The 13,644-nt window shown below is 32.8% G+C and overlaps 1 protein-coding gene across 7 annotated transcripts in view; it reads right to left on the bottom strand.

The window, feature by feature from the left end:
- Window positions 1-7,623: 7,623 nt before the first annotated feature.
- Window positions 7,624-13,644, bottom strand: part of ODF2L (outer dense fiber of sperm tails 2 like) — a 75,110-nt gene continuing 69,089 nt past the window's right edge. For 6 of the 7 annotated variants that reach the window (XM_088835452.1, XM_088835453.1, XM_088835455.1 and 3 more), the window contains one exon: window positions 7,624-13,079. In XM_088835452.1, coding sequence (XP_088691578.1) covers window positions 12,951-13,079 — 129 coding nt within the window. In that variant the 3' untranslated portion in view covers window positions 7,624-12,950. The remainder of the gene's footprint in view (window positions 13,080-13,644) is intronic. The other variant, XM_055401557.2, reaches the window with a different exon arrangement.

The following is a 13,644-nucleotide window of genomic DNA, read 5'->3' on the forward strand; positions in this document are numbered from 1 at the left end:
TTTTAAAATATTGAAAATTAACTCTTGCTATTTGTAAAAGAACCAGATTCTGTTTCTTTCTTAAACTAAACTACTTGAGAATTAGGCTATCTTTTTAAGGTTAAATGGTATGATTAGGCAGTGGCTACTTTGGGGAGTGGAATTTGGGATGAGAATCAACTGAAGTAATAGTTTTCACATCATATTCTTCAGTACCCTCTATTTTTAATTAAATATTTGTTATCTTCATGATTATTAATGATTAAATTAAGTTTCAAAATGTGTGAGATCAACAATCATTGAAGAAACTGAAAAAGAATTACCCTGACTGAAACTTGAAAAGTAGCCTCATATATGATAAGAACAAGTTTCAAAAGAGTGAGGCCCAATGTAGATCTAGAATTAATGTCTTAAAAACGAACAAAAACTGAAATGATTGCATGTTATTCTGAGTTAGTTTTTTTTTTTTTTAATCTATGTTAAAAATCAAGAAGCCTCAAATTCCTTATTGAGTGTCAGTTTACTAGTTAACAAAAGGGAAGAGCATTTTCTTATCTTTTTCATAGCAATTTAAAAGTCTCTTTAACATGGTTTTATTGCCAACCTCAGGGTTTCCAGGCTAGGTGTGGATTCCTATGAAATCAGTTAAAAATAAAAATATAAATTCAAAGATTATTTTATAACATTAATTTTTATTTTCAAAGTAATTTTATATTACTCTATTAAAAACCTTAAGTAATTGATGGAATTTACAACCCCAGACTAAATTATCAAAGACTGAGAAAGGGAGAGGATGGAAAAAGGAGCAAATTCCTTGTTTCCATGAACAGTTATTGAAACAAAATAAAACCAATGAAATAGGCACAATTTGATACCTATGAAGGAAAAAGGATAACATTAAATAATAACAACATTAAATTATGTAGAAAAAAGTATTTCATGTAGAAGGAAAAATGGACAGCCACACACATGGAGTGAGAGACTTTAGTATACATCAGAATTACTCCGTGTCAGATAAAACGGACAAAATAAGGAAGATTTGGAAAAATTAATAATGAAGTAAAAAAAAGATAATAAATTCTCAATATCAGAAATCACAAAGACCATATTTTACTATATATAAAAATGAAAGCAAAATCTTTTAAGAACACATATATGAAATAAGAAAAAAACAAACTAAAAAATGCAAACCAGGCACACACATACCTACCCAGACCTCACTCACTATTATAGGAAAAAGAGTTTTTTTAAAAACAAAATAAAAATAAGTTACTGTGATGGGTTAAAATAGACATTGTAGTTAAGTTGCTAAATTGTATCTGACCTTTTTGTGACCCCATGGACTGTAGCCCACCAGGCTCCTCTGTCCATGGGATTTCTGAGGCAAGAACACTGGAGTGGGTTGCCATTTGCTTCTCCAGAGGATCTTCCTGATACAAGGATCGAACCCACATCTCCTGCGTTAGCAGATGGATTCATTACCATTCATTACCACAGGGGTTTCCCAGAGAGATACATAGAAAGACATGCATAGACATATTATATATATATACATATACAGAGAGAGATATACATATAGATAGACATATAAACATACATATGAACATATATATATATATATATAAACACACACACTCATATATATATAATATATATATATATGGGCTTCCCAAGTGGCACTAGTGGTAAAAATTCCATCTGCCAATGCAAGATACATAAAAGATATGGGTTTGACCCCTGAGTCAGAAAGATCCCCTGGAGGAGGGCATGGCATCCACTCCAGTATTCTTGCCTGGAGAATCCCCTGGACAGAGGAACCCGGTGGGCTACGGTCCATAGAGTCGCAAAGAGTCAGATGTAACTGAAACAACTTAGCGTGCATGCATATATATATGTATTTATACATAAAATTTGTAAGAATTTACTAAAAAACCCAAAAACTTATTTGTCACTTTTTGAGGCTACTAGGCACTCACTCATTACTCTAAAAATTGAATCAAGAATTTCAGCTTTCCTTCAGGATAATTAAACAGTTGAGGAGGTAAAGATTTTTTTAATAGAAAATGAATAATGAATAGATGCAGAATAATAATAGAATTTGAAAATCACCATATTAAAATTTCTTAATAAAATAACAGACTTGGCAATGATCATCAATGGCTACTTAGAAGCATTTGGTAAAAAGTTGATGTAATTCTTTTTTAGTGAATGACTTAGTCTGACATCATCTGAATCCACTGGTCCATTTTAATGTTAATAATAGCAGGACACCCAGACATTGCATTGCTCCTAATGTGATGGAGTTGAAAGCATACAGCACCACCAACAAAGTATTTTTGCCAGAAAGATTTAAAACCAAATGCAATCAAGATTTTGGACCTAATTACTGGTTTACGGGAAAGACAGGAGATGAAGAAACATTAAATAATGTCATGAGAATATAATCAGCCAAGTACAGACTGTAAGAAATTCTCTAGAGTAAATGATCCGTGTATTCCATAAATAAATGTAAATGTTCCATAAATAAATGAAAAATTAAGGAACAGAAACTGTTAAAGACTCAGGAGACATGTCCACCAAATGCAATGTGTGGATTTTGTTTGGATCCTGCTATAAATAAATCATTTGTAAAAAGACATTTTAAACACAAGTGATACTTAACTAAAGTACAGTGTTAATATTAATACTGCTAATTATAATCTTTTACTGACTATTTAGAAAAGCCAGAGTATCCAGTGGAAAACAGAATTAATTAGTAATATAACTGAAAACAAGATAAAAATGATAGTATTCATATAATTATTAGTGAGCAGTTAGAAGCTAACAATTCTGATTCTACACAAAAACTCCAAAATACTTAGAAATAATTTTACAAAGAAATATGTGTAAGCAGTCTGAAGAAAACAAAACTTATACTGACAGATATAAATACTTAAATTAATTGGGAACTAGGGTGAAGAATGAGAGCTGGACCATAAAGAAAGCTGAGCACTAAAAAATCGATGGTTTTGAATTGTGGTATTGGAGAAGACTCTTGAGAGTCCCTTGGACTGCAAGGAGATCAAATCAGTCAATCCTAAAGGAAATCAGTCCTAAATATTCATTGGAAGGACTGATGCTGAAGCTGGAGCTCCAATACTTTGGCTACTTGATGCGAGGAACTGACTCACTGGAAAAGACCCTGATGCTAGGAAAGACTGGAGGCAGGAGGAGAAAGGGATGACACAGGATGAGATGGTTGGATGGCATCACTGAGTCAATGGACATGAGTTTGATCAAGCTCTGGGAGTTGGTGATGGACAGGGGAGCCTGGCATGCTGCAGTTCATGGAGTCACAAAAAGCTGGACATGACTAAGTGATTGAACTGAACTGAGAGTTAAGAAACTATTTTATACTGTCTCCCATTGCCTTAATAATAGTTAAACATTAAATGCACCCCACCTTACAATACACCTCACTCTTTACTCTTATCAATCCAATAACATATGATAGGTAACTTTATTTTCTTTTAGTAAAAATGTCTCCCTTTACTTGGGAATATAAAATCATTAACTGAAGTATATGGTTACAGAATTGCCTCATTATTGGCAGTTGAACAGAGGATCATAACTGGATCCTTTTGCCTTTAACGATTTTGTTAATTTAATTCTGAAACATTTAGGATTAGAAAGTTATTGCAGCCTCATAAAGCTTTATCATGGCGGCACAGCCTTTACCATTTCCTATAGTAAACACAGTCCTTCTTGGCTGATACTCACTAACACACACACAGCAGCCCATCATTTATAACACTCCCACCATCGGTACCAACCTGATGACTACAAATTAGCTTTGAGAATCTTATTTTCCCAGCCATTTCAGTTACCCCCAACTGAGTATTATAGTGATTACATTATCTAATTATAATCTACTTCGTGCAGGAAGTAATGCCATAATCATAGGCTACTGCATTCTTTACATATTGATCATCCCATAAAAGGACATCACATTGAATCAATTAAACTCTAATGTGTAAATACATTCTAAGTCTTTCACATCGCCAGCTATCACAGTAAACTCTCAATTTATTATTGGGTTAATTATTTATAAATTAAATAAAACATGTGTGAACTGGATAAAAGCTTACATTTTTAATAAAGCAAGAGGTTTTCTGAGAACTGTACAAAGAATCTGCATTTATCATCTGTAAAATACTAAAAAAGTTACCCATAGATTTAGAATGTTAAAAGTTAATAAAATTATAAATAAGTATAAACTCACAAAGAGGTCGGACACAACTGAACAACTAACACACACACACAAATGTTGACATTATTAGAAAGCAACTTAAAAGTAACTATGGTTACTGTGTTAAAGGAACTAATGAAAATCTTAGACAGTATGTAAAAACAAATGGGAAATTTCAGCAGAAAAACAGAAATTATAAAAGTTAAATAGATATGTCGTAAATAAAAGGCCTGATATCAGAGATAAAGAACTTCTTCAAAAGGTTTATTAACAGACTAGACCTAACCAAGGAAAACAATCAGTGAACTGAAAGGTAGAACAACAGAAATTATCCAGACTGAAACAAAGAAAAAGGGAAAGAGATAGAACAAAGAGAGAAAGAAAGAAAAGGGGAAAGAAAGGGAAAGAGAAGACAGAGCATCCAAGAACTGTGAGACAATATCCAAAGTCTAACATATAAGAAATTAGAGTCCTAGAATGAGGAGAAAGAGAGAACAAAGCAGGAGAAACATTTGAAAATGCAATGGCTAAAACTAATGAAAGACAAAACTCTCCAAGATCGAAGATGCTCAGAGAACTCCAAGAATGATAAGAAAAATAAAATAAAAAGGAAAAACTTAGTCACATCATAGTTAAATTATAGAAAATCAAAGACAAAATGTTGAAAGTAGTAGGGTGGGAGAAAAAAACAAGGAAAGAATCAAAGCAGAGATAAAGATAGGGTTGACAATGTATTTCTTGTCAGGAGTTATGGAAGTCAGAAGACAATGAATTTTGTTAGAGAGATGAACTTTTTAAACTTTTGTTTAAAAGTCAATCTAAAATTCTATGGAAAGTGAAAATATCTTTCAAAATGAAGACTAGTTTTTTCCAGAAAAAGATAAAGCGGGAGAATTTATTTCCAACAGACTTCCACTGCAAAACACATTGAAGGGTTTTGCAGACATAAGTAGTATTAAGCAAATTTCTTTAAATATAAAAGCATAGATGGCCTAAAAGTATTAAATATAGCATTCAATCATAAATTAAAAGAAAACTGAAGTGGTTCTATTAATATGAAACAAGGTAGACTTTAGAATAAGGAATATTATCTGAGATAAAGAGAGACATTATATAATACTATGGGTCAATTCACCAAGACCTAACAGTCCTAACTTAACAATAGAGCTTCAAAATGTATAAAGCAAAAACTGATAAAACTGAAAGGAAAAACAGGCAAATTCCAAGTCATAGTTGGGAACTTTAATACAACTCTTTCAGTAATTGAAATAAGTAGACAAAAAACTAACAATATAAGACCTGAAAAATGCTACCAACTAAGTCGACCTAAAACAAATCTAAGTGAACATCAAAAGACTGAAACTGTTCATGGTATAGTCTCTCATCATAAAAGACTTTAACTGGAAACCAGTTACAGAAAGATATCTGAAACATTTCCATGTATTAGGAAATTAGATAATTAGAAAATAACCAACTGCCTAAAAACTAGAACTATATTCATAAGTCATCCATGGATTAAATATTAAATCAAAACAGAAATCTACAGTCATTTTAAACTGAATGATAATGAAGATAAAATATACCAAACCTTGTAGGATACATATAACGAGTGGCTTAGAGGGAAATTGCATATAGAAAGCATGTATAAAGCAGATTCCCAATGCAGGTGGGTTTCATCCATCCACTGAGGGCTGGAATAGAAGGTGGAGGAAGGGAGGATTCACTGGCTCTTTGCATGACTACAATGAGTGGGGACATCAATCTTTTTTGCCCTCAGCACTCCTGGATTTCAGGCCTTTATACTCAACACTATAATCTATACATTGGCTCTCAGGCCTTTGAGGAATGCCACCAGCATTCCCAGGACTCCAACTTACAGACATCAGATCATGGAACGTCTCAGACTCCATAATCACATGAGCCAATGCCATATATATTCTGTTTCTCTGGAGAATCCTAACACAATATTCAAATTAAAAACTCTAATTAAGAGGGATAAAGTTCCAGTTGCAAAATTAGTGAGTCACAGGGATGAAATATACAACATGGGGAATATAGTTAATAATATGGTAATAATTCTGCATGGTGACAGATGGTAACTGGACTTATTCTGATAATCATGTATAGAAATAGCAAACACTGTTGTATGCTTGAAACTGACACAGTATTGTAGGTCAATTACACTTTAATTTTTAAAAAAACTGTTACTTAGGCAGTTTCAAAATAAGTGGGGAAATTGAAATATGACTGAAAGTTGAAATATGACTGAACTGCTCACAATCACAAATATTGTTGATACTTATTTTAAAATATTTATTAATGCACATCTTAACAAACTTCATGAAGAATTCAAAAACCAAAAATCCTGATTGGCAAGTCATAATTTTAAAAAGTGACAGGCAAAAACAAGTCACAAAGTAGAAAATGTTTTATATAACTATCTTCAGTGAAAATTCATATCTAGAATTCATTTCATACTATCTACACCTGACTTTTAACAATGTAAGAAAATTTTAACACAAATGGATAGTAAAATAAATAGAGATATGGGAGAATAAACACCAGCTTCAGGTATTACTAAACTGCTAACAACTAAATATTAATGAGAAATCAAAAATACAGCACTTCTAAAATTAGGAACAAATACTAATATTTACAGTTTCAGAACTCTATAATTTTCAAAGCATGTTCACATTTCTACTTGACAGATATAACTGAGAAATGACCAAATTCATACTCATTTGAATGCTGAATGACAGAACTGTTTTCACTAGGTACCAGGCAATGGCTAAGCAATGGAATGGCATTTAACAGTAGTTTTGCCAGCACTTAACTACACTTCATGATAAATGGCTAAATTGCAAATTATTGTAGCAAATGGCAGGAACAATTCTGTGTTTCAAGAACCTTAAAATTTTTCATGGCATTTGATAACAATTCATATATGGGCCTTTATCTTAAAGTAATAACTTGATGCAGACAACAAATTGTACATAATGAATGATATTCACTGCAGAAATATGGGAACAACATAACTATCCAACAATGGAGCGATAAATAATATATCCAGAGATAGGGGAACAGTAAGCTATTGGTAGTGTATGATCATACACTAATCTAGTCAATACTAAGATTATATCTAGATTACCTAATCTAGTCAATACTAAGATTATGTCTTTTAAATTATTGTAGGGGAAAAAAGATTAATTTTCATTTATATTTCCTTACTAATATAATCTGAACATCTAATAGACATGTTTATTGGTCATTAGTGATTCTTCTGAGTTGTTTTTTTTTTTCCTGTGGCTATTTTATCTGACAGGCATTTATATTTTATTAAGAGCTCTTTTTTTTTTTTGAAGTCTAATTTATCAATTTTTCCTTTTTTTAATTATTTTTAATTTATATTTTTATTGGAGGCTAATTATTTTACAATATTATATTGGTTGGTTTTGCCATACATTGACATGAATCCGCCCCGGGTTTCGGGAGGGGGAACTCATGTAACAGCTCTTTAAATGTTGGGCAGATAAAAGAAAGTATAAAAATCTTGTCTATTTTACCCTCAAGTGTAATTTTTAGAGTTTTAGCATAAATCAGCTTATTTGAAATTAAAATTATTTCTTGAAGTGCTTCATCTTCTGATAGTGTTCAAGTTCATGGGTACTATTGATAAGGTGAAAAAATATATTTTTTCAAATAAGTTCAAAATAGTAAAAGTTAAACTTCTAGAATAGAATTGAAAATTTATGAAATTTTAAGGTAATTAAGTGTTTTATCCATAGAGGTGAAAATAAACCTTTCAAAAATAAGAATAGGTTTAGGCAATATTACAGTCAGGTGACAGTCAAGAGGTTTTATTATTATTCAAGAAATTTAATTATTAAAATTAAATCATTATTTTCTTTAAGGACCATGTCTTACTGCCCTGGCTTTAGATGCCCTCTCTAGTTAATTCTTTTTTTTAATTGAGTTTGTTTTCTTGAATGATAGGGAAAGATACCTATTTTACAAAAAAGCTACAAAAAATAAACTTTAAGCTTGCCAAGAGCATTCATAGTATGTAATTAAAATGTTTCTAGTCAGTAATGTACGACAGTTAATTACAGGTTTAATATTTTTAGTTTTGGCCATAAACAACTTTCAATGTTAACTTTATCTAATAACAAACTAGATACAGAGGATTCCTAACAGTTGTTCTTACCTCCAGTGCCCACTCCAAACTAAACCTATATAAGAAAAGAAGCAAGATACTAAAGTTATTTTTAAAAATAAGACTAAACTTTGTGATTTTAAAGAAATCTTAAATTTTAAGGAACATGTTGTTTTTAAATATTTGTGCAAGTGTGTGCATGTGTATGTGTTATCTGAAAGTACTGCAACTGGTTATAATGTTAAATAAATCAAAACTGCTAAGATACACTTGGGATTTAACCAACTTCCCAGTTCAGTAGCATCAAAAAAAAAAAAAAAAAAGACAATGTATGGGATTTTTATTAATTCTTAGACAAGAAAAAAAGAAATTCCTCTGTCCCTACTTTGAAGCTCAGAACTAGGAGCAATATCACTACCCCATAATCTATCTATCCATCCAACAAATATGTACTTAGTGCCTGGCACGTGCCAGGCACCTTGTTAGCTGTAGGCTATAGAACAGTAAATCCTCACGATGGTTAAAATCTAGTAAGACAAATATGAAACACATAATTATGCAAATAACTATCGATTATGAAAGAAAAGAATAAGGTTTATGAGAGAATCAGTAGGATTTGGTCAGGCCAAGAGTGACAGAGAGCATTAAAGGATGAGAAGGGAAGAACTCAGCTTTCAGGGAAACCAAGTAAGTACAATTGGGCAAATGGGTGAGGAGAGCGGTCTGAGGGGTTGAGGAGCAAGGCAAGGTCTCGAAAGTCATGTTGAGGACTTTGGATTTGATTCTAAATGCAACCAGAAACTTCACTCCTTACCAGAGTCATTACTCATCTGCTCACATTTAACCAGGTTAGTTGCTTATCCTTCAGCTCTATTCCAAAGCTCTCCACATCCCAGATAGCTTCACACCCAAGACCTCTCAGCTCAACACCCTGGACTCCAGTGACTGACCCCCCCACCCCCAGCTCCTCCTCAAACAGGCTTCTCTCTGCTTTCTCGTTGTCCCCAGTTAGTCCACCTCTGAAAATCAAATTCCAGGATTCAATGTCAGACCATAACCTCTTATCAAGTCTATTTTTCTTCCACTTTATACCTATCAAGCCTGTCCTCTAATGTTTGAATTTTTTAATCTGATTATATATAAAAAAATTGAAATTACTCTCATCAGAATAAGTGAAAAGTTATTACTATTTCCTCCAACCCTACCAAAGTATGTAGGCTTTTCTATACCTTCCTCCATGCTCATACCAACACATGTGAACTTATATACACAAATGTAGAGACATTTGCTTGTCTTGATTATGAAAAGTTAATCATACCCAATATAAAACTCCAAGAGTTATTTTACCCTATAAATAAAAATCATGAACAAATCTCAGATACAGGCTGAATTCCTTCTTTAAAGTGCTGCACACTGTTCCTGGTAGAGATGCTGCCCGTGGTTCCCCTCCAAAGGGAACTTCACTCATTTCTGCAACAAACTTGCCGATCCCAGAAAACCTTGAAGCAGACTCTTCAGTGGAGTGATGTGCTTCCAATATTGGTAGCTGGGAAAACACTGATGCTTGTGACTGAAAAAGTCTGGGAGCAGGATGGTTTCTCACAGCACCGCACTGCAGGCCATGAGATTTGAAGCCATGGTGCCTTTCACCACTTAGTTTCCTGCTGCCCCAGAAATATGCGAGGCAGGCTGCTGGCAAGTGCTGAAGGAACCACAACCATGAGGAAGCGAGGAAAATTAAAACTCACTCACGGCACTCTGAAAGAAAGATGGCCAACGGAACAGAAACAGGAGATGCCTACTGAAGTAGAACCAAGGGAAGGAACGAGAATTTTAATGAAAATAGAATGGAAGCACAGTGCAAAATACAAAAAGACGCCAACGTTTTTAGGAACTAAAATTCAAGACTTCTTATTCTGAAATTCAGTATCCAACAGAAAAAGAGAATGACTACCCCTGAGAACCATATAAGCGGTTAGAAACATCAGATGGAAGAAATGTCTCACCAGAAGTCCTGTCACAGATACCCCGAGGGAAAAGGCAAGTGGTGTGGAGGTCAGATCCAGCAGACAAAATAAGGAAGAGGGGAGGAATATGTAGAGAGGTAATAATCACATAAATAATGGAAGGAAACATTTAGAGCTTAAGAGTCATGAGACCCTGAATATCAAGGATAAACAGAAAATTCTGCCAGCCTATTAGTACTGTGGGAACAAGGGCTTTCTTTCCCCATCTGGGATGATGGGAAGCTGGAAGCAGACACTAGTTGGGGATTCCAGCAGACTGACTGTGAGCCTCCCTGACACTGAATTTAGTTCACATGCCAGAAAAACCCAATGTCTGTGCTTAATGCTTCACATGGAAACATTAAGCATAGAGACTGCTGAAGTTCTAGTTCTGGTAAATTTCCTTTGTTATTCTGTGTCACTACATCCAAGTACCAACCTTAGAGTCTTTTCCTTCCATAGTCTGGCCAAACTATGGTGAGGACCAACTTTTAAATACCATATGCACAAATTTCTTTGATAAAATTAAAAATGTTTAAAAGAGAAACTATTCATAGATGAAGTAATGCATGATTGTTATAAGAAATCATTACCTTTATTTATGAAATATACATGAAGATAGTATGGTCATAGCTAAGAGAAGAGATTCTGGATACCTGCTACTTACTAGCCGTGTGACCTTGAGTGAGTTACTTTTCTGTGTTTTGGTTTCCTGAAAAGTAAATGTAATTAATAGCACCTATCTCATTAGACAAAGGGTAAATGAATTAATACAAGTATCAGAGTCAGAACTTTGGCACAGACTAGTGCTCAATAATAGCAATGGTGCCACTGGGCTAAGGCTTCTGTCACTGGTTACAACAGGAAAAAAAGTATTGTACAGAGATTCTGGAGTCAGATGACTCAAGTTCAAATACCAACTTTAAAACTCAAAAGAGTTTTATACCAGCCACAGGAGTAATCCCTCTTATAATCTTCATATTTAAAACAGCAATATGAATACCTCCCTCTTTTAACATCCATCTACCTATCCACAAACATCAACTAAGTGTCTACATATCAGGTCTTGTGTTGTAGCTGAAATAGAAACGTCAATAAGATACAGTTCTGTTTTTAAAGAGTTCAAAGTCTAGTAGAAAATACTCAAGAACCTTAGTTTTCTATCTTGAGAGTATTTTTTTTCTTTCATGAGAATATTTCTTAAGGCTGTCTTTGCTTAGAGGTGAAGAAAGAATCACAAGAGTCAAGCATGTAACACAAGTACTATGATTTAAAATTAAACGGCAACATTAATATTGTTAGCAATTGTTAGGCAAAAAATGTGGCCAATTTCTGAAATCATTGTATTTTTGAAAAATACTATGAAGCAACTGGGTCACTTGGAAGTAAGTCCCTGCGGATGATACGGCAGTCTTAGGAATGAGGGGATCAGAGAAAAGCAGGCCCTCATTTCTGGTCAGAGAAGTAGATAAAACATCTTGGAGAGACTGAGCTCAGTTCCTAGGCTGGACTGTGTAGTACACAACTTGCTGCTTTGAATGATCTTTTGAGACCTGAATGTCCTTTGAATAAACACCTCTCAAGTCATTCTCTGAGAGGAGTCACTATTACTTGATTCTTTGTCAATTATATCTTTCTCCTTGTAGAGTATCCTGACTTGACACATAGGGTAGGAGATTACAGAGAACATGTTCTTGGTGTCTCTTCTGCTCCATCCCAATAACAAAGATCTCACTCTAAAGCTTCCTGGTATTCAGAGTGTTTATTTTGATCATCCCTCTTGAGTTGGCCATGGGAAGGGGTAGGAAAAATCACTCCTCTTTAATCTCTCAGTTAACTCAGGGGTTTCAGAATGTCTACGCTAATAATATCAATCACTAACATAAGATGAACAAAAAGAGACTGTAAATTCACAGGAGAGACTAAAGACCTATTCTTTATAAAGAAACAGTGCATGCCAATGTGTTTTCATCTGTTACTGTCAGTTGGTATTTAATAAAGCCATGACTTAAAATTCTATATTTAAAACCTCACAGAAATTACAATGGCATTTTAGCATATATTTGAAACAATATTAAATTACTGAGACATTTAGCAACTTTAGAAATTATGCAATTATATCATTATTAAAAATAATATTCAGAGTATTTTCTTTTATTATATTAATATATATACATATAGCACTATAATGTAAAACAATTACATACATTATTTAAAATCATGTATTTGGCTCATAATTGGCCAAGGTTTATTACAAATTCTTTTAAATGGTGGCTATAGTCACAAAGAATGATTCTAGCTTCTTTTCTGTGTATAAAATATTCTAGAAACCAAAATAAATTAAATAGATATTAATCCAGAGTTAAGTGAAGACTATCCAGCAAAAAAGGAATACTAACATGTATCTTGTTTTAAAATTTCCATTGGATAATAAATTATGTTTCAAAAATCTTTACATAAAAGCCTAATAGCACCACTCGTAATTCATAAAGTATAGCAACAGAAAACATATTTATTTAATTTTACCTAATTACTTTTCACTCATGGTAAAAATCTATTGTTTATAGAAAGTAAAGCCAAAAATTTATCCAAACATTGTTACATAAGAGGTTTTAAGAAACTGTAAATAATTCTTAATACTCTCATTTTGATTCTCTGACTTTTCAAGACTATGCTGTATTTCCTTCAAACATACTTCCTGATGTTGTGCTTTCTAAATAAAAAAAAGAAATAAAAGTAGTTAATAATGACATTAATATCAAAGGACAGTCATAATATAAAAATGTATGTACACAATAATTTAATACATGGCATTTAATTTTTTAAAAGAAAAAAATCTTAGAACTCACTTTTCTTTAAAATCTAGAACAAATAGAGCATATACATGGTTGATCTCTCTGTGACAGTTTGCTGTAATACACATTCACTTAACCCCCAATTATTACATATTTAATATGATTAACTTAAATAGATTTTACTTAAAACTGTCACAATTTCTATTACATTTAACATGGCATATTTTAATACTAGCTTTTGTCATTTTCTTTGCCTAAAAGGCTGACTACTTTTGCTATCTTAAAAACTGACAGAATTCTAGTTTTGATAATATGAACATTTTATTTTTAGAATCTTTTAAAAACAAAATGAACTCAATATCATATGTGGTCTTTGAGGAAAACATTTAAAATGTATTTTTAAAATATTCAGTTGTGTGTAAATTCCCAAATAGATCTGTTCACTGAAAATATTTTAGATAGGCTACAAATATCACCTAGTTT

The sequence above is a fragment of the Moschus berezovskii genome, chromosome 4 (assembly GCF_049115385.1).
Source record: "Moschus berezovskii isolate FMDL1 chromosome 4, NW_MosBer_1.0, whole genome shotgun sequence".
In the NCBI taxonomy this organism is placed as follows: Eukaryota; Metazoa; Chordata; class Mammalia; order Artiodactyla; family Moschidae; genus Moschus; species Moschus berezovskii.